The sequence below is a fragment of the Lucilia cuprina genome, chromosome 2, assembly GCF_022045245.1.
Source record: "Lucilia cuprina isolate Lc7/37 chromosome 2, ASM2204524v1, whole genome shotgun sequence".
NCBI classification, from domain to species: domain Eukaryota; kingdom Metazoa; phylum Arthropoda; class Insecta; order Diptera; family Calliphoridae; genus Lucilia; species Lucilia cuprina.
In genome coordinates, this window is record NC_060950.1 from 8,873,059 (window position 1) to 8,899,365 (window position 26,307).

General features: G+C 28.4%; 1 protein-coding gene across 2 annotated transcripts in view; it reads right to left on the minus strand.

Annotated features, from left to right (window-relative positions):
• LOC111678713 (collagen alpha-1(IV) chain) overlaps window positions 1-18,887 on the minus strand; it is a 29,747-nt gene extending 10,860 nt beyond the window's left edge. The window contains exons 1-2 of one of the 2 annotated variants that reach the window (XM_046946881.1): window positions 18,753-18,887; window positions 18,251-18,599 (exon numbers count right to left, since the gene is read on the minus strand). In XM_046946881.1, the coding sequence (XP_046802837.1) occupies window positions 18,251-18,382 (132 nt within the window). In that variant the 5' untranslated portion in view covers window positions 18,383-18,599; window positions 18,753-18,887. The remainder of the gene's footprint in view (window positions 1-18,250; window positions 18,600-18,752) is intronic. The other variant, XM_046946888.1, reaches the window with a different exon arrangement.
• Window positions 18,888-26,307: the final 7,420 nt, after the last annotated feature.

Below are 26,307 nucleotides of genomic sequence, written 5' to 3' on the forward strand. Positions count from 1 at the left end.
TAGAACTGAACTAGAACTGAACTAGAACTGAACTAGAACTGAACTAGAACTGAACTAGAACTGAACTAGAACTGAACTAGAACTAGAACTTAACTAGAACTGAACTAGCACTGTACTAGAACTGAACTAGAACTGAACTAGAACTGAGCTAGAACTGAACTAGAACTGAAATAGAACTGAACTAGAACTGAACTAGAACTGAAATAGAACTGAAATAGAACTGAACTAGAACTGAAATAGAACTGAAATAGAACTGAACTATAACTGAACTAGAACTGAACTAGAACTGAACTAGAACTGAAGTAGAACTGAACTAGAACTGAACTAGAACTGAACTAGAACTGAACTAAAACTGAACTAGAACTGAACTAGAACTGAACTAGAACTGAACTAGAACTGAACTAGAACTGAACTAGAACTGAACTAGAACTGAACTAGAACTGAACTAGAACTGAACTAGAACTGAGCTAAAACTAAACTAAAACTGAACTAGAACTGAACAATTCAGATACTGCATCCTGATGATGAAAAAAATGTGCAGTTGAAAAGTTTACTACAGCAATTTGTCTGTATGTATATGAAATAAAATCCGTCTTGTGTTTTAATTGATCGGAAATTGCTTATTAATTAAAATTTTTTTTATTTCATTAATGAAAATTTTAATTTGTGTTGATAAACTACAATGAAAGGGTTAATGATTTCAATCACCCTAAATAGAATCTGTAATATTTATTTATAAATGACTTTATTATTAATACATATTTATTATTGTTTATATAAATAAATCTGTGTCATTTTTTAAAATTTAATATGGTGATTTCCCCAAATAAAATGACAGTTTAATATGATCATTTCAAACTAAGAAAATTACCAAAGTAAACGTAATGCAAAATATATGAAATAAATAAACGAATAATTTTCATAAATATTTATTTAAATAACACATGTTAGCAACATGTGCGACGGTATAAAAATTTTGTTTAAACAAACTACGAAAATTTATATAAAAAATATATTTTTTTTACAAATAATATTTATTTTTAAGTTTAATAAAAGCCATCCAAAAATTCTGTTGGCTAAAACATATTTTGCTTAAATAGCAGTTTTTATTTTTATATGTAATTGTTGTCATAAGTAATAAATACATATGTATGTGTGCGGTAATTAAATATTTCTGATTTAAATAAAGCTTCTAGTTCAAATCTCTAGCAGATATAGGACCCTTTTCATGGTTTAATAAACTTAGATTAACACGTGTTTATAATAATTTTTCTTAATGTATGAAGGAAAATTATGAATTTAAAAATAATAAGTAGTAGTTGTAGTAACTTTAGTAGTAGTTTAAAGTGAAAGAATAGTAACTAAATATTATCACAGTTAAATATACTAGTTAGAGATCAGTGAACATATGTATGTATCTTTAGGTTGGCATTTTTCTTATTGTCTATATGATTGCTCTAACAATTAGTGTCAATATCAACAATGCACAACTACCTACAATGTCAGTGTAGTGTATATATGTGGAAGAAGAAGATACATATATTATTACAACAAATCCAACATATCATTGCTAGTTCACTTCTAAATCTAAATTAGAAAATTATACTATTGTTTTACAACATACTACGGATTGCAATGCATTTGATGCATGCTATCATCAGTCATATCGATGTAAATAAATTCCTCATTTAAATTGCATTTAATTTAAGCTGAAACATATAACAATTAAAACAAAACTAAAACTGAACTAAATCAAAACTAGAACTGAACTAGAACTGAACTAGATCTGAACTAGAACTGAATTAGAACTGAATTAGAACTGAACTAGAACTGAACTAGAACTGAACTAGAACTAGAACTGAACTAGAACTGAACTAGAACTGAACTAGAACTGAACTAGAACTGAACTAGAACTGAACTAGAACTGAACTAGAACTGAACTAGAACTGAACTAAAACTGAACTAGAACTGAACTAAAACTGAACTAGAACTGAACTAGAACTAGAACTGAACTAAAACTGAACTAGAACTGAACTAGAACTGAACTAGAACTGAACTAGAACTGAACTAGAACTGAACTAGAACTGAACTAGAACTGAACTAGAACTGAACTAGAACTGAACTAGAACTGAACTAGAACTGAACTAGAACTGAACTAGAACTGAACTAGAACTGAACTAGAACTGAACTAGAACTGAACTAGAACTGAACTAGAACTGAACTAGAACTGAACTAGAACTAGAACTGAACTAGAACTAGAACTAGAACTGAATTGAACTAGAACTGAACTAGAACTGAACTAGAACTGAATTAGAACGGAACTAGAACTGAACTAGAACTGAACTAGAACTGAAATAGAACTGAACTAGAACTGAACTAGAACTAAACTAGAACTAAACTAGAACTAAACTAGAACTGAACTAGAACTGAACTAGAACTGAACAAGAACTGACATAACTAGAACAGAACTGAACTAGAACTGAACTAGAACTGAACTAGAACTGAACAAGAACTGACATAACTAGAACAGAACTGAACTAGAACTGAACTAGAACTGAACTAGAATTGAACTAGAATTGAACTAGAACTGTACTAGAACTGAACTAGAACTGAACTAGAACTGAACTAGAACTGAACTAGAACTGAACTAGAACTGAACTAGAACTGAACTAGAACTGAACTAGAACTGAACTAGAACTGAACTAGAACTGAACTAGAACTGAACTAGAACTGAACTAGAACTGAACTAGAACTGAACTAGAACTGAAATAGAACTGAACTAAAACTGAACTAAAACTGAACTAGAACTGAACTGGAACAGAACTAGAACAGAACTAGAGCTAGAACAGAACTAGAACAGAACTAGAACAGAACAGAACTAGAACAGAACTAGAACAGAACAGAACAGAACTAGAACAGAACTAGAACAGAACTAGAACAGAACTAGAACAGAACTAGAACAGAACTAGAACAGAACTAGAACAGAACTAGAACAGAACTAGAACAGAACTAGAACAGAACTAGAACAGAACTAGAACAGAACTAGAACAGAACTAGAACAGAACTAGAACAGAACTAGAACAGAACTAGAACAGAACTAGAACAGAACTAGAACAGAACTAGAACAGAACTAGAACAGAACTAGAGCAGAACTGAACTAGAACTGTTATAAAACTAAACGTGGAAGAAACTTTCATAATAAGAAAGTGTTTCTTAAGAGAGATTAATTCCAAGTGCAGCTATAGACATTAATATTCTATTAATCAATGGAATTTGAAATCAATTAGCGATTGCAAAAAACTGACCCATATAATTTTGTTAACAAAAATATATTATTTAATATGAGAATCAAAGAAAAAAATTATGCTTAGCTTAACAAAAAATGTTTAACATTCATACCAAACATTGATTTACTACCTAACGAATGTCTGCATTACTAAATTTCCTTGAACTTGACACTTGAAATAATTCAATATTTTTCAGATTTTTTTTATTAGTTAAACACTTACCAATTTAGACCAAAAAATATCATACCGTAGCAATTTGTGACTGCCCCAAGTAAAAAATATTTTTTTTAAAAACCACATTGTTTATTTTTGTATGTAGACAACTCATATGCAGCACACCATGCATGCCGTGTTGTAATTTTGTTAATGCAGCAAAAACTAAAAAGTTTGTATTCGAATAAAAAAAAATTGCAATAATATTTTGAAAGGGATACTTTTATTTAAGATATGGCGAGACTTGGCGTATTTTTTTTTATTATTATTATAGACATTGAAAATAACGTTAGGAAATGATGACATGAGTAAGACCTGGTTCACACTAGGAAACTTTTTTGGGAAACTTTTGATTTTTGTGTGTGAGAGAAGGAGAAAGAACTATCAACCGTCTCTTTCTCTCACACACAAAATCAAAAGTTTCTCAACAAAAGTTTCCCAGTGTGAACCAGGTCCAAGGAATATAAAGGGGTAAAAAACAGTGTTGCCAATATGACGTTATAGATGAGTCATGTTAGGCCTTATATTTGCCCCTAATCTTCAGTATTTACAAAATAATTAGGACATTTAACAAATAACACACTTATTTCAGAATCTTGACACATACTACAAGATTTTTGTAATTTTAATTAAAAATAACTTTATGTCAACTTTGTATGTCGACAAAAAATATGCAAAAAGTATTTCCATATTTATGTTGGATCTTTAACACAAAAAAAGATCCATTAAATGTATGTCAGTGTTACACTTTTAAGTGCATTTACACATGATCCATACTAACATACACACACAAACTTTTACTCAAGTATTCCCCATCTTTTTTTTTCTTTATTTATTATATTTTTTATTATTCTCTTCTAGAATTTTATATTTATTTATGGAAGTTACATTATACTTTTGTTATGCATCCTAACAAAATAATAATATAAATAAAAAACAAAAAAAATTTTACTTATTTTCTAATGTTTTTCTTTGATGACATTTGATATCATTGTCTTTAATAGTTTAAGGTCAAAATATTTTGCCTTCATTAAAAAAAAGACAAAGACAACAAAACTAAAGAAAAAGAGAAAGACAGAGATGCATAAAAAATCGCAAATATGCTACGTTTTTTTGTAGTATGCTGTGATAAAATAAACAACAACGAAAAGTATCACATGCAATCTAATGTTTGCAAATTGAGCGAAAAAAAAACTGTATGTGTATGTATACAAATGTCAACAATAGTAAAATATGATCTATCTTAGGCATGATGTCACACACGCCCACTTTCATTACAGCTCTAGATTAAAAATAAAGCTTTTTATTATTATTAACAATTTCTATTTACAAAATGCATTTTATGCAAAAAATAAAGAAACAGCTGTTATCTGTTCGATATACATACAATCAAGGTGCACCCTACTATTAGATTTTTACATTTAAGGATTAATATTAAAACATGTAATTATTTGGGTACAAGATTTAAATTTCCATTAATGTTCTAGTTCAGTTGTAGTTCAGTTTTAGTTTAGTTCTAATTCAGTTCTAGTTCAGTTCTAGTTCAGTTCTATTTCAGTTCTATTTCAGTTCTATTTCAGTTCTATTTCAGTTCTAGTTCAGTTCTAGTTCAGTTCTAGTTCAGTTCTAGTTCAGTTCTAGTTCAGTTCTAGTTCAGTTCTAGTTCAGTTCTAGTTCAGTTCTAGTTCGGTTCTAGTTCAGTTTTAGTTCAGTTTTAGTTCAGTTTTAGTTCAGTTCTAGTTCACTTCTAGTTCAATTCTAGTTCAATTCTAGTTCAATTCTAGTTCAATTCTAGTTCAGTTATAGTTCAGTTCTATTTCACTTCTAGTTCAGTTGAATTTCAGTTCTAGTTCAGTTCTTTTTCAGTTCAGTTTTATATAATTTCTGGTTTAGTTCTAGTTCAGTTGTGTTTTAAAACTTTTTATATGAAGAAGAACCTTTTAAATTGACATGTAAAAAGCTGTGAATAAAATAATTGACACTTTTAAAGTATTTAGTGACAGGTCACTGAAATAACTAAAATAAAAAAATGTCACCATTTTAGATTTCAGAACAGTTGTTCTTTAAACTTTTAAAAATTTGGACATTTTGTATGTTATTCTTCGGTTTTCTGCAAACAACATACAAAAGTATAAAATTTATATTTCCTGTTTAAAAGCTTAAACTATGCAAAAATACATGATATTTTTTAAACAAAGTCGGCATACATATGGCTACAAAAAGAGGCATCAAAAAATTTGAAACAGATAACCTCTTTGTCACCCTAAAATATTAAAACAAATGAAATTAAATGTATAAAAAACAGTACAAAGAGATTTATTCTTTGTATACGATAGACATACAAGTTCAAGTATCAAACACATTGACAAAACTCCCGCCAGAAATTAAAACAACAAAAAAGAAATGGCGCTTGTATACAATAAAATAACAATTATTAAAAAATAATTGAAAAAAAAATACAATTTCATGCAAAATTTATTAAAAATAATCAAAGATCTTCATGAAACAGCATAAAAATAAACATTATTTTAAAAGAAAATCATGTTGAACAAATTTATATACATCCGGGATTTTGGATTTGAATAATTTTCAATAATAAGCTGATAAAATGCTAAAGAAATGCTAAACTAAATAAAAATTAAAACTATAAATTATAGTTTAAGAAAGAAAAAAAAACTATTAATCTCAAGAACGTTTTAGCAAAATTACATCATACAGAAGAGAATAAAAGACAACTAATTAAAAAAAACACTGTTTAATTATTTAGTTTAAAACTGACTTTTGATTTATTTTTTTTATATGCGTGTATTTATGAATTCTAACTGATAACCTCAATTTTTCAAGATTTTTCTAAAATATTTTTAAATGTTAGACTAGAAATGGAATTTCAAAATGCGAGATTATATTAAGAGTAATAAAAAGGGAACCTTGAGGCGTGTATGGTCTAAAAATGCTTAAAAATTGAACAATTTATTCATTAATTTCATATTCCAAATCAAGAATAATATATTTTATTTTAAAATTTATTTTGTTTGATTCTCCAAATACCACCCACATTTTAAGAATTTGTTTTAATTCTATGCAACTCGTTTGTATAAGATTACTTCAATCGTATAGTTTCTGGTACTTTTCATCGTCATTATCGTCTTCACTATATTTTAGTTTAATTCTTATTTGTTGCCATTTGAGCATGGAGTAATTTCCGCATTATGTGTTTTTCTTTTTTGCCTTATGAAAATAATCAATTTGTAATTGCTTGTAAAGCTGTTTATTATCTTTTCTTTTATGCCATTATTCATCTGAATTTCTCTAAATACTCAATTAGTGCTGTGAAGTTGTAAAAACAATAATATATATCGTATGGAGCAGTTCTGTAACTAATGAAAATGATCTTGCAAATCTGCAAGAAATGTAATTAAATAAGAGATAATCGATTTTGCAATTGTTACATCAACGCGACGTGGTTCTAATTCAGTTCCAGTTCAGTTCTAGTTCAGTTCTAGTTCAGTTCTAGTTCAGTTCTAGTTCAGTTCTAGTTCAGTTCTAGTTCAGTTCTAGTTCAGTTCTAGTTCAGTTCTAGTTCAGTTCTAGTTCAGTTCTAGTTCAGTTCTAGTTCAGTTCTAGTTCAGTTCTAGTTCAGTTCTAGTTCAGTTCTAGTTCAGTTCTAGTTCAGTTCCAGTTCAGTTCAAGTTCAGTTCTAGTTCAGTTCTAGTTCAAATCTAGTTCAGTTCTAGTTCAGTTCTAGTTCCGTTCTAGTTCATTTCTAGTTCAGTTCTAGTATAGTTTCCACGCCATTTTGCAACATCTCTTAATACGAAACTGTTCTAATGTCTATAAAATCACAATATCAGACACTTGCACTATTATTGCAACACTTTACTTTTCAATTCCCTATTAACACCATCACCCCAAACATCAATCATGATTAGTTGTCTTAGTGTTCTTTTTTTCCAATTTTCTTAATTAAAATTAATTTTTTTAAAAAAATCAACAACATGCATTCTTTTCTAAGAATCAGTTTTTTTCTTCAAAAAGAATTTGCAAATCAAAAAAAACTTTGAAGAATTAAACAAATAGCATGAATTCAAAAATTGGATCACACATGTTATTCTCCTGTTCTAAACTACAAACAGAAAAAAAACAAGAAAAAATTTAAATAAACACAAAATTTTAGAACAGATTCCAAATCTTTGCTCCGTCTGACAGCCAACCACAATACTGAAATAATATGTATATATTTCCAAAAATTAAAAAAAGTAATAAAAAGAAAACCGATCTTGCAGCATGACATCATTTTTATGATTTTGTTTTTTTTCGCAAACAGATGTTGGTATCCATAAAACTGAACAAAAGTATAAAATCAAATGCATTTATTTCTGCTTAATTTTTTTCCCTCAATTTTTTATATGATGCATATCTAAGCATTTTTATGTAAATTAGTAAAAACATGAAACACGCAGGAAAAACTAAATAATTCTATTTAATATTTTGTAATTTTAAATGTTTTAATAAAAAAAATTTGTCTGCTAATTTTTCAGAAAATTTATGGATTTTTGCATGCTTTTTTACAGCCCACTAGCAATTGCAATAATTTATTTGATAATAATCATGTGTTCATATTAATATTTTTACTTAATTCATGTTATTTGTTATATTTTTCTATTTCTTTCTTTTTTATTAACAACAATTTAGATTCTATACATATAATTGCAAGTATATAGTATAGTGCTTAACAAAAGTGCAAAACTTTATGGTACATATTTATTTCCTTATATATTTGGATGCAAATTTGGAGAAAAAAATCATAGAGGAACATGAAATTGCCACAGAAGTCGTTTTAACTTAATAGATTACCGATTCGAGTTCAGTTCTAGTTCAGTTTTAGTTCAGCTCTATTTCAGTTCTAATTAAGCTCTAATTAAGTTCTAGTTCATTTCTAGTTGAGTTCTAATTCAGTTCTAGTTCAGTTCTAGTTCAGTTCTAGTTCAGTTCTAGTTCAGCTCTAGTTCAGTTCTAGTTCAGTTCTAGTTCAGCTCTAGTTCAGTTCTAGTTAGAATCTAGTTCAGTTCTAATTCAGTTCTAGTTCAGTTCTAGTTCAGTTCTAGTTCAGTTCTAGTTCAGTTCTAGTTCAGTTCTAGTTCAGTTTTAGTTCAGTTCTAGTTCAGTTCTAGTTCAGTTCTAGTTCAGTTCTAGTTCAGTTCTAGTTCAGTTCTAGTTCAGTTCTAGTTCAGTTCTAGTTCATTTCTAATTCAGTTCTATTTAGTTTCTAGTTTAGTTCTAGTTTAGTTCTAGTTCAGTTCTGGTTCAGTTCTAGTTCAGTTCTAGTTCAGTTCTTATTCGGTTCTAGTTCAGTTCTAGTTCAGTTCTAGTTCAGTTCTAGTTCAGTTCTAGTTCAGTTCTAGTTCAGTTCTAGTTCAGTTCTAGTTCAGTTCTAGTTCAGTTTTAGTTCAGTTCTAGTTCAGTTCTAGTTCAGTTCAGTTCAGTTCTAGTTCAGTTCAGTTCAGTTCTAGTTCAGTTCTAGTTCAGTTCTAGTTCAGTTCTAGTTCAGTTCTAGTTCAGTTCTAGTTCTTATATACATATTTTTACTCTTCACTGTATACAATTTAAATTTCTAATCGTTTAACATTTCTATGCATTTTAATCATTTTAATAGAGATAATAATTTTTTTATGACAGATTATTATTAATTGTAAAGTGAGCATTTATGGCGTTTACATAGAACATGTGTAATTGTAACTAGTGCATCATTGTAAACAGTGTTGTGAATTAACACCTTATGATGTGTATTTGTAAATATTGAATTGAATATTTTACTGATAACACAATGTGTGTAGTATTTTTTTTTTTTGCAACATTGTTGTCAGAAATTATACAAATTATGTTTCGACTTTAAACTTAAATGATTTATATTACGAATAAAACTAAGAACGACTTTGTTTTTATTTAAATTAAACAATCAATATATTTAAAATAATACTCAACCGTTTGCCAAAGACCTAGACTTCATACCAGTTCTAAATTGGTTCCATTTCGAACCCTTTAGGATCAAATCTTTTCAAGGTCATGACATATTGCTAAAATTTTCGCATATTAATCAGATTGTTTTTAGCTAAATTTAAATTTTTTAATGGATTTTTTTTTTTAAAAATATGTATTTAACAAAAAGGTTATTGCAATTAAATCACTGACGAAGCATATGTTGTTTTTTATTTCTGTCCGAAATTTTTAAATTTACAAACAACTATTTAAAAACTAAATATTCACATCATGCAGACAGAGACAGTAAAAAAAGTTTTAAAGTAAATATAAACAAAACACCAAATAAAACCAAACAAACCGCGAAAAAAAACCATCATAATAATAAACTTTTGAAAAGCGGAAAAATAAAAAAGTAAATTAAATGAAATAAGGCAGAACAACTCCAAAAACCACCGCGCCATGTAGTATAGAATCTATAAACACATGACTCCATCTAAGCGAAAAGAAGAAGGAGTCATATATTTGAAGCAAATGCCGATGCATTTTTCATCAATGATCAGCATGGACAGCTCAGCAGTGAGGAAAATTTAAAAGAATGCAAACTAAATGTTATAAGAAAAAAACAAACCCACTCTTGAAAGATTCTCTAAAACTTGTATCGATTACTATCTTCTAATAACCACTTATGTAACTAGTCCTTCGTTGGTTTACCATCGCCAAATTACTCTCAATAAAGAATCAATTCTTTATCAACATGAAATGTTTAACTTTCAACAAACTCATTGTAATTTGCGTTAAAAACAAACATCGATCATACAAACGAAGAAAATTCTAAATGCAACATATCAATATGATCTTAAATGTTTACATTATATGTACAACTTAAACAAAAACCAACATGTGCAACATGAATCGACTTCTAATACTCCCTAATTGAGGAAGAACAACTTGCAGTTTGCTGCTGCTGCAGCAACATCCATAAACCGTATAAAAATTAAAATGAATGAATATATTGTAAGTATAAGTAATGAATGATAAGAAAATAAAATAACAAAAAAAAACAACAAAAATAAATAAAAATACTTGAGAATGCAATTTTTATGATTAAGATAAAGTACACAAGACACATTATTTCATTTCGATTTATAAAGAAAAAATTAAAATACATAAAACAATTCCTTTTTACTAATATTAACATATAAATAGAAATGCAACAACACACTTGTTGCTGAACAATTAAGAGATATCTACTGACGGAATTATAGATACTCTTCTTTAATAAGAAATCTTAAAATAAATAACCGGCTACATATGTCAAAAAGAGTATTGTTTGTCCATAATTAAGAGTTTGCCCCATCTTGTATAAAGAGTAATCTAATTGAAAGAAATTTTAATTAAACTCAAAAAATTCTCTTCAAACTATTTTAGCACTTTTTTAATTGTTTTAGTTCAGTTCTAGTTCAGTTCTACTTCAGTTCTACTTCAGTTCTAGTTCAGTTCTAGTTCAGTTCTAGTTTAGTTCTAATTCAGTTCTAATTCAGTTCTAATTCAGTTCTAATTCAGTTCTACTTCAGTTCTAGTTCAGTTCTAGTTCAGTTCTAGTTCAATTCTAGTTCAGTTCTAGTTCAGTTCTAGTTCAGTTCTAGTTCAGTTCTAGTTCAGTTCTAGTTCAGTTCTAGTTCAATTCTAGTTCAGTTCTAGTTTAGTTCTAGTTCAGTTCTAGTTCAGTTCTAGTTCAGTTCTAGTTCAGTTCTAGTTCAGTTCTAGTTCAGTTCTAGTTCAGTTCTAGTTTAGTTCTACTTCTGCATCAAAAATTCAAATATAATCAGTTATACAAATCGAGAACATACTTATCATTATATATGTATTATAATTCTGCGATTCTATCTATATATTCTTTTTAGAAAAAATATATAGTACACTGATCAAAATCGATAGATTATTTTCCAAATCGTTATAGAAAAGTGACATATCTTTTACCCCCTATTGAAGCAATAATGACTTTAGAACCAATGATAAGATTAGTAGAATTCTCAATAAGGTTTCGAAATCAAATCATTATATTTTCGAAAGATTTTTTCCTGTGTATTAATTCAAATTCGATGTTATATTTAGCTATGACATAAATAATTTGATTATAAGATTCGATTCGGTTTTATTTAAAGTAAAATTAAAAGGCATGAATATATTTATTATTTAAAGAAAAAAAATGTTGTCAAAAGGCTATCAACAAATTTAGTATTTGATGGATTTATTAAGGCAAATAATGATTTTTTTATACATACACATGCATACATACATATGTATGTATTTGAAATTTTAACATTTATTATAAAATAAACCGTAGATTATAAAATAATAAGCCAGGAATAAAATGTGGTACAAATTTTGGCAAGATCTTATCAATTAGAATTTAGTTTAATGGAAGGAAGTTTAATTATTTTTGATATTCTGAAAATCTTTTAAATTATTAAAAGAGAATTTATTTTATAAAAATATTTTTTTTTTCAAGTTTTTAGTTTTCTTTCTATAATATAAACTCTAATAAATTTTTGCTCTCAGTTCTTATAAACACAAGATCTATAAAAATAAAGACATTCAATTAACTACACGTTTGCTTATAAACTTTTAACAGTTGTGGGCAAAAATATACTGTAGTTCGATAAATTAGATCGTAATATAATTTTGTATTTAATTACAATGTTAATGTTAAATATTTGATTATTATTTAAATTTAAATCAAAAAATTACTCTTTAAATTTTGCTATAATTTTCCATACAACTTTTTTGAACATCAAGTAATTTAATCCTTTTTTAGTAATAAGCACTTTTAAACTGAAGTGTAAGCCGTTTGATATTGTGGTCTTTAAAGACCAGTTAATAAAACATAGAAAAAAAGAAAGATTATTTTTTTCCTCAACAGCCAACGGTTTGAAAAAATTACGTGTTTGCAGTACTGGCAAAAAAAGTAGAGGGAAAAAATAAAAACCGCAAAAAAAGAAAAGTAGTGACAATGGCACATGAAAGAAGTTGTAAAAGAAAAAATAAAAAATACTATAATAACGGCAAATTTTAATTAAAACAAATAAAAATTCATTATCAAATGAGTTATTAAGTAAAACTAGTTTTGTAATCTTAAAGAAATTTTTGTTTATTAGATTAATAACGCCCTAGAAAGAAGGAAAGTGAAACAAAACTACTTCCGTAGTTACTTCTAAGGGGTTAACTAGAATAAGCAAGTGCTGATAAAGAGATTCTAAAGTGATAAATTTTATATTGTCATATGATATTGCTTCGAAATGTCATTAATAGAAGCAGTTTAGATTCAATCTCAATCTCAAATGATGACGACTTTTGGCTTTAAAACAAGGAGCATGAAATATACGATCGCTGTTGAAGCCATGGCAATTGCTTACAGCCGATTCTCGTTTTAGTGCCAGGGTTAATCGACCATTCGTTGAAAACTATTGGACTTCACATATACTTCCACATGAGCTTAATATAGGGATTATAATAATGGGAGCAAAAAAGGGTGACCGAATGACGGAATATCGAAATTTGAGGGTCACCCTGACTTTTAATTATTAACAAGGCACATACTATTCACGGCAGATTATCCTCTTCATTGTCTTCCCAACTTCGATCTGAATAGGCTGGGTTAAGATCACGTGAATATCCTCGAATTATTGTTAAACAAGACATTCGAGTCCATCCACAAAAAGGTCGTGCTTTATATACGATTTCTATTTGTATAATCTAAAGGGCAACCAGAATTAAAATGTTCCTAACTGGGTCTTTCTAATATCTAGACTTTGCCGATGGCACATGTTTTCTAGCCCACACTATAGACTAAACTATATACTAGACTATAGACTATATACTAGACTATAGACTAGACTATAGACTAGACTATAGAGTAGACTGTAGACTAGACTATAGACTAGACTATAGACTAGACTATAGACTAGACTATAGACTAGACTATAGACTAGACTATAGACTAGACTATAGACTAGACTATAGACTAGACTATAGACTAGACTATAGACTAGACTATAGACTAGACTATAGACTAGACTATAGACTAGACTATAGATTAGACTATAGCCTAGACTATAGACTAGACTATAGACTAGACTATAGACTACTATAAGAGATATTTATCAAAAGTTTATAAGTTAGAAAAAGTACTGTAATGAATTTTTCATACCTGGTCTGGATTATGTTAAAACCATAGCCTTTGCTAAAGTAAAGTCTAAATTATACGACTATAGGACTATAGGCTTATTGAAAAAGTGCTTAATAAACAGTAAATAAGTGAATAACATTTAAACAAATACAGAAGTAATGCTTTTAATGATCGCTTATAATCGAAATTATTCTAAATATCTCGAAATTGTTTAATGTGATATATAAGTTTTCAAAGTTTTTTAGTAAATTCCAAATGGCTCTTTGTGTATGTTTCTTTAAAAAAACACTTCTGAATCATTTAATGTAAAATACAAAGTTTTTGATAAAAGTTTTCTTTATTTAAAATTTTGCACTTATAAAGGAAATTTGCATTCGTTTCAAAAGTTCTTTGTTTAATTCATAATTAATAATTGATATAATTTAATATATTTCTTTTTTTTTAACAACAAAACGGAAACATGTGCCAATTATTAACTGCAATATTGAAGGCTAATCAAATATATTGTTGTTTTAAAATTAGAAATCAACAAATAGTTGTAGCCTACTTTTAAGCATTACAACTACAGGCATATTAAGACAAATACATACATAAGAAAACCCAATCTTAATAGCACAAAGGCTTAATTGAATTATTATCAAAAAAGAAAACTTAAACATATTTTAAACAAAAAAATGACAACCGGAAATGAACAAAATTATAAATAACATAGACTAAATTTATAGAATTTTTTTGATACATATATTTCTTCAAAAATTTTAAAATATTATGTTAATATTTTATTTTGTTCAAAGGTTATCATCTTGTGAAACAAAAACAAATAACTTATTGACCTTTTTTTTAAAGAAGAAAAAAACTTTAATAATTTAAAGTGTTTTGATAAGACTAGACATTTTTTTTTTTGACAATTAAATCTAGTTGGTATTTTATTTCTTAGATTATTTAAGAACAAAAATGAAACAAATTTTAATAAATATTATTATTAATGTATTTTTTTTTTAATTTATTTTATTTAAATTTTATCTTTATAGTGTCTTATAAATGAAAAGTTTGTTTTGTTTACTTAGTTTTTTTGCCTTCTAAGTATTCCGGAAATGTAATATATTACATGTTGGATCCATTCCATTTATTTTTTATTTACTTACATTTCCAGTAAGTGCACTCACTCACTCACTTAGTTATTCATTCATTCGTTCATTCATTCTTTTCATTTACTTTAAGTTTAAACGTAAGTTTTTCTTTCTATCAAGTCTGTGTTTTATTTCTGTTAAACTTATGCTGATTATTTTACTTAAATTGACCCAATTTTATGTTTTCTTATTTTCTGTTTTAAATTTATTTATTATTATTTTTTAAATTATGTTTATGTTTTTTTTTTTATCAATTTTTTTATTTTGTAATTATTTAAGTCTTATATATCTTTACTAAGAAAAACAGAAAAAAAGTTGTGATAAAAAAATTTTAAAATTGAAATTTATAAAAAAATCTCTTAATTTTATAATTCCTAAAGAACTAAAATTAAGAGAGAAAGAGAGAAAGCATGTTTATGAAAACATTTTAAAGAGCAATTTCAATTATTGTTATTTTAAAAGAGAGGGAGAGCGCTAAAAGAATTGTGCACTTTTTAAGAGAGTTGTATGTTTTAAAAGTCTCTTTAGTAGAAGAAATTTCTCTTAAATATTTAACAGTTTTAAGCTTAACTCTTTATGAACAGATTTTTAAAATAGAGATTTTTCTTAGTAGATTTTTTAAAGTAATATTGGTACTTTTCCCCTCACAAGATATTGTCACTTAATCCATCAAAATTTGACACAAAAAAGATACCAATTTTCCTAAATATTTTCCTTAATTTTTTAAAAGAAATCGTTAGTTTTATTACAATCTATAAGATTAACTAAACTTTAGATAAGTTCAAAGACCTGTCGTGTATGACCTAAAAGTTGACTTCTCGATCCCAAGATATCGCCCTATTAAAGTCAGAATTATCAATGACTTTGCACAAAATATTAGAATTAAACCAGATACTTACTACTAAAGAAGTTATAATACTGAAAGATACTGAAACTAATACATAATATAAGATAATAATGCCTGATTCTTTTGAAGAGAACAATTATAACCGAAGGCCCGTTATATTGTTTTAGACTTCACATTCAAATAATGACAAATTATTCTCCTCTCATGACAAATAATCCCAAAACTTGCTAATATTTAGTTAATAACATGAAAGCAGATGTTGAGGTCAAATTTAGGCATTAAGAATCGAAGGACCATTGTTATAGTTTGTCCGGGAGAAAAGATTGACTAAAATTGAGGACAAATAAGAAGCAATTGATCCAATTTTCGAGTCAAATAACACCAAAACTTGTTAATATTTTGTTTACAATACGAGATTTTGATTATCGAAGGACCATTATCACCATTTAGTATAGTTTGACTGGGAGAAGTGATAACTGAATAAGAAATAATACCCTTCTCGGCACAAATAATTTCAAAACTATCTTAGGTTTAGTTATCACTATGGCAACAGATATTGAACACAGTTTTATTCCTTAAAAATCGAAGGACCATTCCTTTGAAAACTAGTATATATTTGGTTTACAATTATGCAGCTGGTGTTAAGCTTAGATGTAATGGTAAGGAATGAAAGGACCATTATCATAAAGTGTTTTAGAAGAGTTCAAAAATAATCTTCCTTTCGAGATAGTTAATCCCTAACACTCGCTTAGATTTGGTTTATCATATGGTAGGTTTTGAGCTTGTACTTGTTCCTAAGTAATCGAAGGACCATTATCATAGAGTATTATAGCTTGTCTGGGTGAAGTGATTGTTGACTAAGTTTCAAACAATAACTATCTGGAGACAAATATTCCCAAAACAAAATTATATGTGCATGGTTTCTAATAAGGCAGTTGGAGTTGAGGTTAGATGTAATCCTAAAGAATCGAAGGACCATTATCACAAAGTATCACATTATGTCTGGAAGATGTAATTGCTGAGAAATCACTCTCAAATTATCTCATTCCCTGAGAAAAACAATCTTAAAATGTAGCATATTTTTCGTTGACCATAGGGTTAGTATTTGTTTCTAAGTAATCGAAGGACCATTATCACAGAGTACTAAACTTTGTATGTAATTAGTGTTTGATGAATTTTCGAACAAATTATCGAAAAACCAGCATACATGCACTATTTATAAAAGGGCAGCTATGGTTGAGAATCTGTATATAAATAATCTCCTCGCCAGAGCCAGATAGTGTCTATGTAAGATCATATTTTAAAGATTAAATATGTTTTTAGGAAAACTGGAGATATTTAGTTAGTTGTTGAAAACCTTAACTGTAATCTTATTATATTTATAAAAATTTTATCAAATATAATTTATTTTAACTTTGTTACTAAAATTAACTCGCGATATGCTCACGAATTTTTCTTTCAGCAGACCATTAACAGATTATACGTTTGCGAATCTGTTGCCATATAGAACTATTGCAAGAACTTAAGGCGGCAAACTTACGAAGTACTTTACATTATCAGCATTTCGAAATTAGCACAAATGTTTACTTTTTACTTTTAGGAAGTGATGAAGTAATAACTTACAAATAAGTTCTTATTTTAAGAATACTCTTTAAAGCTAACATGTTCAGCTTTTAAATATCTTCTTTAAAGTAACATTGAAATCACTTTCAACAACATATAAATCACTTCTTCGGAAGTCATTACTAAGCAACAAAAAAAAAGGTTTAAAAAACGAATATTTCTTTTATGACAAGTTCCCAATTGATTAATTACTTTCCATACTATATTGCGAAACTAATGAATTACTTTATCAGTACTTCAAAGTTAGTACGAAATGTTTACTTTTAACTTCTGTAGAAGTGGTGATGTAATAACTTACAAAAAAAAGGAAAACTGAACATTGTCACCACATATCATTTATTTATGATGTCAAACGAATTATCTTAAAACTAACATTTATTAGCTTTTAAATAACTTCTTTAAAGTAACATTGAAATCGTTTCCAACAACATATAAATCACTTCTTCGGAAGTTATTACTAAGCAACAAAAAAAAAAAGGATTAAAAAAAACGAATATTTCTTTTATAACAAGTTCTCAATTGATTAATTGCTCTTAATTACTAAAAAATTCATGTGGAGAATTTAACTTCTTATTAGCTTCCTTGGAAGTTCTTTATGAAATTTGTTATTTAAACAAAAATATTTTGTGGCAGCAATTAAAGTTTTTGATTCGTTGTAAATTTTTTACATAAATTCTTTTTGAAATCAAAATTATATATAATCCAAATTTTCTCTTACTTCCATTAAAAGCTAATGTCTTTAAGATTGGTATTTTTCTTAAAAATTTTTCTAAAAACTATTTAAAAGAAAAGAAAAACTTTTTTATATTTTTTATAAAATTCAATTCCTACAAATGCATAATTTTAATCTAAGTTTAAATTTCTACTTAAAATAACATATTAATCATTCCAACAATAACAAAATAATTTTTAATAAAAAATTTAACAAATTATTCAGAATTTACTTTCTATCAAAAAAAAAAAAAATAATAACAAAACTCACCTTAGCATCAGCAATATTTCCAAAAAGGGCAAATGTTAAAAGAATTACAACTACTGTTGGCAACAGTAGACCATGCCTCTTAGGGGCATTCAAACCCGAGAGACCCAAAAGGCCTCTGGGTAATGGCAACATATTCCGCAAAACTAACGCGTATCCGCCACGAACAACAACAACTTTTTATAGTAAAACGACACTGGAACACGCACAACTTTGTTTTCCGTTTCTTTCGAAGATTTTGTGTTTTTTTCTTGTTTAATTTCAACAAAAATTATAGTACTTTTTTTCTTTTCTGATGGTAAAACATCAGAAAATTTGTTGGTAGGAGTAGAGCACTACCGTTTGTTTAACACTAAAAAAAGTAAATAATAATAAAAAAAAAAGAAAAAATTAAAAAAACCGTTATATTTTTTTTTAAAAACGTCTTTTCAAACAGAAAAAAAATTAACAAAATTTTATTAATTAAGAAAAAAAATGTCTTAAAAATGGAAATAAAAAAACTAACACAACTCGACGTTAAGCACTCGTAACATACACTGATTACAGACAGATTTTATTTATGTAGAAGACTAGTGGGTACGCAATACGATCGTCGTATACTCTCCCTACATGGAGATCGACAAACGTTCGAAGTGTTACTAAACATGAGGCCAGCAAAAGATTTTTCATGCTGCTCATATTTGCTAAAACAAACATAACGCCACTCACACTCTCTCACCATCAGAGCCGAACATTGAAACGAGTGCACCACTACCAGCTTCAATTTTACCCACACTCTTGCAACTGATAAAGTCACTTTTTTTCTTCTTTTGTCAAAGTATGTGTGTCTCTATGGTTCATGCCTTCCGTTTAAAATTTTCATTTTAAAAGTGAATGAATATAATAAATTGGAGTGGAAGGGATATGAGGATCTAGATTTAACTTAAATAAATAATGGAAAAAAATGTAAATCCATTAAAACGGATGAACATATAGAACGTATGAGCTTTATTTTGAAATCGATGAAAAAATATTTAATGTTGTTGTAGTAGTTGTTGTTGTTTGTTAGATTAATAACCTAAGAACAACTACAACATTAGTTAAATCAAATCAAAAGAGTCATCTCATATAAATTAGAACTTTGCCTTGATGTGAGGAAATGGTTGGTTATTTTTTTGTGGTGTTTTTGTTTAGAAGATTTCGTAAAGCTTCTTCTCACCCAGAAACAAAGAAGACTTGAATAATCATAAGCCACCCATAAAAAGTACATTAAAATACGAGGGTATTGGGATCAAGTCTTTATAAAATCGAATATAAGGTATTCTTCAGAGGTGTGAGTAAACTATAAACTAGACTAAAGACTAGACTATAGACTAGACTATAGACTAGACTATAGACTAGACTATAGACTAGACTATAGACTAGCCTATAGACTAGACTATAGACTAGACTATAGACTAGACTGTAGACTAGACTATAAACTAGACTATAGACTAGACTATAAACTAGACTATAGACTAGACTATAGACTAGACCATAGACTAGACTATAGACTAGACTATAGACTACACTATAGACTACACTATAGACTACACTATAGACTACACTATAGACTACACTATAGACTACACTATAGACTAGACTATAGACTAGACTATAGACTAGACTATAGACTAGACTATAGACTAGACTATAGACTAGACTATAGACTAGACTATAAACTAGACTATAGACTAGACTATAAACTAAACTATAGACTAGACTATAGACTAGACTATAGGCTAGACTATAGACTAGACTATAGACTAGACTATAAACTAGACTATAAACTAGACTATAGACTAGACTATAAACTAAACTATAGACTAGACTATAGACTAGACTATAGTGGTATTACATATGTACTTTGACAACGCATTTGTATGTAAGTGGAGAAAAAGACTTACAGAAGTAATGATTTGAACTCAGGCTTTCTTCTGAAGTTATTTGAAAGAGAAAGTTATTTGGAAGAGAAATTGACGCAGACTAGCCTTTTAACCAGACATTGGTTCTATATAGCAAATTTTGAAAGGCCTTCTCAGTCTGTCCTTTCCTTTATATTTATAAAAATTTTTTTGTTGTTGCTCGTTTTTCAGACTTTATCAATCGAAAACTTAGTGTAAGTACGAATTAAAAAAAAATAGAAAAACTTTAGTTTAAAAACAATTATGGTTTAAAACATTTCATTATAATGAATTAAAAAAATATTATTAGGTTTTTGAGATTAGTTGAAGGTTTTCTTATTATTTATTTATTTTTTATTTTTTTCTATAATTCTAATACTGATAAGGCGGATATTGCTGCGTATTTCCGTTTAATTAATTTATTTTTAATACATATTTTTTTATGAAAATTCATTGAAAAATAAGTCCATTTAACTCGATGAACTAAATTTATACAAATTGTCATTTGGGTCAGTTTCAAAATTTTATATTATACATATATTTCAAAATATTTCGAACAATATGTATTAATGTGTGTTAAATAAAGGGTGTTAATGGGGAAATTAGGTTGAAATTTAAAAATAGGTAAACAATTTGAATCTTGAATAATCTGAACATATTATTGGGTTTCTGAAAACAACCTGTACTTTACTAGATATGGAAACAACTTTTCATTGATGCTCTAGTGACGTTTGTCTTTCATTTTATTGATAAAATAGTTTTGTAGGGGCGCATTAGATTAAAAAAGATCGACCTAACGTACCGATCATAAATGCAGCAATAGGGGTTTCGAATGAGCGAATTACTTTTTTCTTGTTAATTTTTTTTGTATAAGAAAAAAGGCTATTTTTATACATTATTTAATACTTTTTTTAATGACAACATTGCAATTATTATAAATTGTTTATTAATCACCCGTTACAACCCATTTTAAATATTATTTAACAAAAAAAAACTTATCACGTTTTCGGTCTTTTTATAATTTGGTATCATCATATTATTTTACATATTTTTAAATTCAACTTTTTCATTCAACAATTCCAAGAATTGATAATGTTCTATATAATAATTAAACTCAAATTGTTAATTGATTTAAGAATATGTTCTATATTCTTATTTACTAACCGGAATTGTAATTTTTTGAACTTGAACTAAATTTTTATTAAAATTACCTTTGTTTTTGTAGAGGTTTTATAGTAGAAGATATAGATAATGCTAGTTGTTAGGTGAAAGTTCTTAAAATTGCTAAAAAAACTATCATAACGGGAAACAAGTGAAAGTGTTACATTCGGCTGTGTTGAATCTCATTTACCCACACAGAGGGAAAAGGAAATATGCACGCCTGGTACTAAATTGACAACCAAAGTGTTTATAATTTTTCAATAACATCCGTTGTCAAAGTACAAACGACAATACTCGTTGTTGAAATCTAAATTTTGTACACATTCGTTATCTAAATGTTAACAAACGTGATAAGCATGTATTGACAAATAAACCGTTGTCCAGGGTTATGTAATTCTCTTTCCTGTAAAAGGATTGCTTTACTATAACCAGCGAGAAAACAAGTAAAAGTGTTATATTCCGCTGAGTTGAATCTTATATACCCACACAGAAAAAGAAATATGCACGCCTGGTACCAAATTGACAACCAAAGTGTTTATAATTTTTCAATAATATCCATTGTCAAAGTACGAACGACAATACTCGTTGTCGAAATCAAAATTTTATAAACGTTCGTTGTCTAAATGTTACGAACGTCATATGCTCACTATTGACAAACAATCCATTGTCCCGGGTTGTGTATTTCGTTTTTGCTGAAGCTTCACTATAAGCATCAGAGAAACAAGTGCCGAGTCTCATATGCCTCATATATATGCTCATAAAGGAAATATGCACGTCTGGTACCAAATTATGTGTTTATAATAGTTCAATAACATCCGTTGCCAAATTGCGAACGCCAATACTCGTTGTTGAAATCCGTTGTCCAGGCGTGCATAGGTATATGCCGTAAATGAAATGTACTGAAGAGAACCTAATATGAGAGATAGAGTAAATTATTTATCGTTTTTAACTCTTTCACGTATACGGGACATCGGTGTCCCAAAACTTTTTGTTTACATATTTCTCGTCTAAGAGCGTTATTTAGAAATCACATCTGCTGTTAATGGTTATATCCAAAGAAAAATACCCTTAATTTTTCGATTTTAATGTCACTACATGCTAAAAAGGATTAGCCTGCGATATACTTCAAAAACTTCTTTTTTAATATTTCATCGAAAATGATAATCAAATCACCATAAAATAAAATGCGTGGTGCACTCATATCCGTGAAAAATCCAGCGGTTAGGTTTGTGCGTGAAAGGCTTAAGATAGTAAAAAGTTTTTTTCCGAAAGGGTCTTTATATGGGGGTCAGTCATATGCCGATTCCTATAAATGACTGTAGAGAGGTTTTAACTCCCTACAAACTTACTTGAGTTGGTTTTAGCTCTCTACAAACTTACTTGAGTTGAATTTCATCGCTGTAACTTTCAGTCAGTAATGATCGTTTAAGTAATTTTCTAAAGGAAACCTTATATGGGGGTAGGTAGGGTCAATTATAGGCCGATCCGTATAAAATTCGGTAGAGGAGGTTTGACTAGCGCGAAACTTATTTATATTGAATTTCATTGCTATACTCGTCCTTTTATACAGATATGCCCGTTAAAGCTATTTTTCGGGGGTTCACTTGTATTGGGGCTGGATCGTTATTGCACAATACCAAACAAACCTTACCTATATAGAATATTTTTGCAAAATTTCACCCCTCTAGCTCATTCCGTTTGGACTCTAACATCCTTTCAACAGACAGACAGACGGACATGGCTAGATCGTCTTAGAATTTAATAAGGACCCAGAATCTATATATTTTTGTGGGTCTATGACCAATATTTCGATGTGTTACAAATGGACTGACAAAATCCATTTGATACTGAATATAATAAAAAGCGGTTATGTTCATTGATTACTAGACAATCGGGAAATACTTCTGATCTAATTTGCACCTTTTTTCAATAATTACTTTTTTACATTTTACCATAATTTTAAAACTCGGACTGATCGATCTGAATATAACAGATCGATTTAGCTAGCATATAAAATTGTACCTTCACTCCAATTTATCATATCAAGATATCAAGTAGAAAGCAGAATCAGATTTATAAACTAACAAATGCTGAGAGACCTATGTATCTCGGGGGTAGAGGAGCTAAAGACCGTTAAACAACAAATTCTAATCTAGCATTGACTAAGTGGTATCTAGACAGAAACTAGAATATGAACATTTTAACACCATATATACTTCTGTACAAAACTTTGGCAGATATGAATATCATGTCTAGTGTTAACGTATCTCTGCTTTGCAGACAGATTTCCGAATTACACTCTAATAACATAGATATTTTGTTGTTAAACTGTATGAAAAATTTTATTCAGATCCACCGATCCTTACAGATGCTGTAACAAACTAGTTATCGAAAATATCCTTTATATATTAACACCTATGTCACTATAGTTGGACCCATAGAGGGTACTTTGCTATTGATCCTAGACCCACCTAAATGTATACAAATCGTTTCAGAATGACTTTCTAAGTATCTTTAGTTATATCCGTCCGTGGTGTATCTGTCTTTCCATGTGTGTACGCTATATTTTCTAATAAAACTTATTCTAAACAAGTCGTTGTCATTAGGAAGCTTATCACGTTTGTTAACACTTTGACAACAGATGTGTATAAAATTTAGATTTCGACAACGAATTGTTGCAATGTTCCCTACCTGCGATTGAAAATCCTGATGTCAAACATCGTTTTCTGCAATCTTTTCAAATTGGGTGTCAAAAAATTCCGCAATTTTAAACTTGTCGCTGGAAAAATAAATAAAATTGTTGTTAGTGTATTTCTGGTCCGCAAAACAACTTTTATTGTGTTATAAAGGGCATACAAATTTCAAAAAAAAAAAATCTGAAATGGACTAAATCAAATACCAAACAATTTTTGGAATATTTTTTTGTATGAGCTAAAAATTACGACAACTTTGACATCCACTTTGACAAAAAAGCGAAAACAAAATGCCTCTCCAAGCCACTAAAAATCAATTTGTGGACCAAAAATATTCTACAAAATTAAAATTTTTCCTAAATCAGCTCTAAATTACGGAATTTTCGAGACACATTTCAAAAAAAATCGAAAATGTTTTATTTAAAAAAATTATACTGAAGTCAGGATTTTCAATCGCTGGTAGGGAAATTCTTCAAAACGCTGCTCCTCGGGACACTTTAATGTTTATACTTTAAAAACGGATGTTATTGAAAAATTATCAACGCTTAAGTGTCATTTTGGTATCTGGCGTGTATATTCCTTTTTCCCTATGTAGAAATTCTTCTACCAAAATTTATACTAATTGGCCCATTATCACCCTTATAGTCTATATACACCCAAGGCGCAAGTGTACCAAAACATAATGCAATGAAGGCAATTAATAAGGCTAGTGAAACTCTGGAGCACTTTCTTTGCCACTGCCAGGCATTCGTCGAAGTTAGATCCAAGTATCTTGGAAGTGATGTTATTCCGGAAATAACATTCCTGACTACCACTGATTGGAAGATTCTTAGGAATTACGTTAAGGAAACTGACTGATCGACCTACCTAACTACCTACCTACCAAATGCAATGACTGAGAATTTGATATTAACTTTCAGTATCTGCTATCGATATTTCAAATAATATATTAAATAGTTAATTATTTAATTACTAAAACCTATACTTTTTAAAACATTTTGCAAAATTTCATAAATATAAAATTTCTTCAAACATATTCTGTTCATATTGTAGTTTTATGAACATTATAATTCCTTTATAATTTTTGATGAACAATTAAAACAAGTAGTGTTTGTTATCTGTTTAATAAATACATACATACATATGTATGTATATTATTTCAAAAGAAAACGATGATGACATCTATAATTTTAGATGTAGTCACTCATTCACATGTTACTTTTTTTAGTATTTTTTTTTGTTCGTTTTCTGCTTAATTTTACAAACCAAATAAATATTTCATATTACGTATACGTTCAGTGTGCCTTAACAGGTAGAGAGAACATAGTTAAAAATAATGGTTATAAATAATATTTTATATTGGTTTTGTTTTTATTATTTTTAATTTATTAATAAAAATAAATATGTCACAATTATATATTTTCCTTTTTTAGTTGTTTTTTTTTCATTTTAATTTAAAATAATACATTGTATGTAATATTGCCTTGACTTATAGAGCACGTAATACAAGTAGTAAATTATTGGCTAATTGTATTTAAGCAGAGCTGTGTCAACTGGGGCACTTTGAACAATATATCTATTTAGTTATGGGATTTCATTTATAGAAGAAAATGTATAAGTTATTAATGTAAAGCGATGAAATAAGGATCCATGATATTATTTTTTTAAAGAGGTGAAATCATCAGATGACAATGTGCGAGAATTTAACACGCAAAAATACTTCTACTACTAGACAATAGTCCCTGCGAAACCATTGTTAAGAATTTCCTCGCAGGCAGGAATCACCAATCTCTAATTGTTAATACTAATTTCTTTCTCTAGGACAGATAGAGGCCGAGGTGTATTTCTTCCGTTTTGATGTATATATGTACATCTTCCTTTCAAACTATCTAACTAACTTCGGAGCTACCGAAGTACAGTTAAAGTTATATATAAATATTAAATTTTCTCTCATTGACAAATTTTGGACATTCGATGACTTCCCATTTTTTGTACGTTTTAACAATTTGGAATATATAGATGGATCACTTTCGCGTCACCATCACCATCACCACTCAGTAGAAAATCAGGGTTGAAATTCAGTTTACAAAATTTCCGTTTTACCCAGCTTCCGACATTAGGAATGATTACCCATGTCCATCTACCTTTAGTACAGCGCGGATTTACGGGGAGGGAAAAAGGGAAATTTTCTATCTATCTATCTATCTATCTATCTATCTATCTATCTATCTATCTATCTATCTATCTATCTATCTATCTATATCTATCTATATCTATCTATATC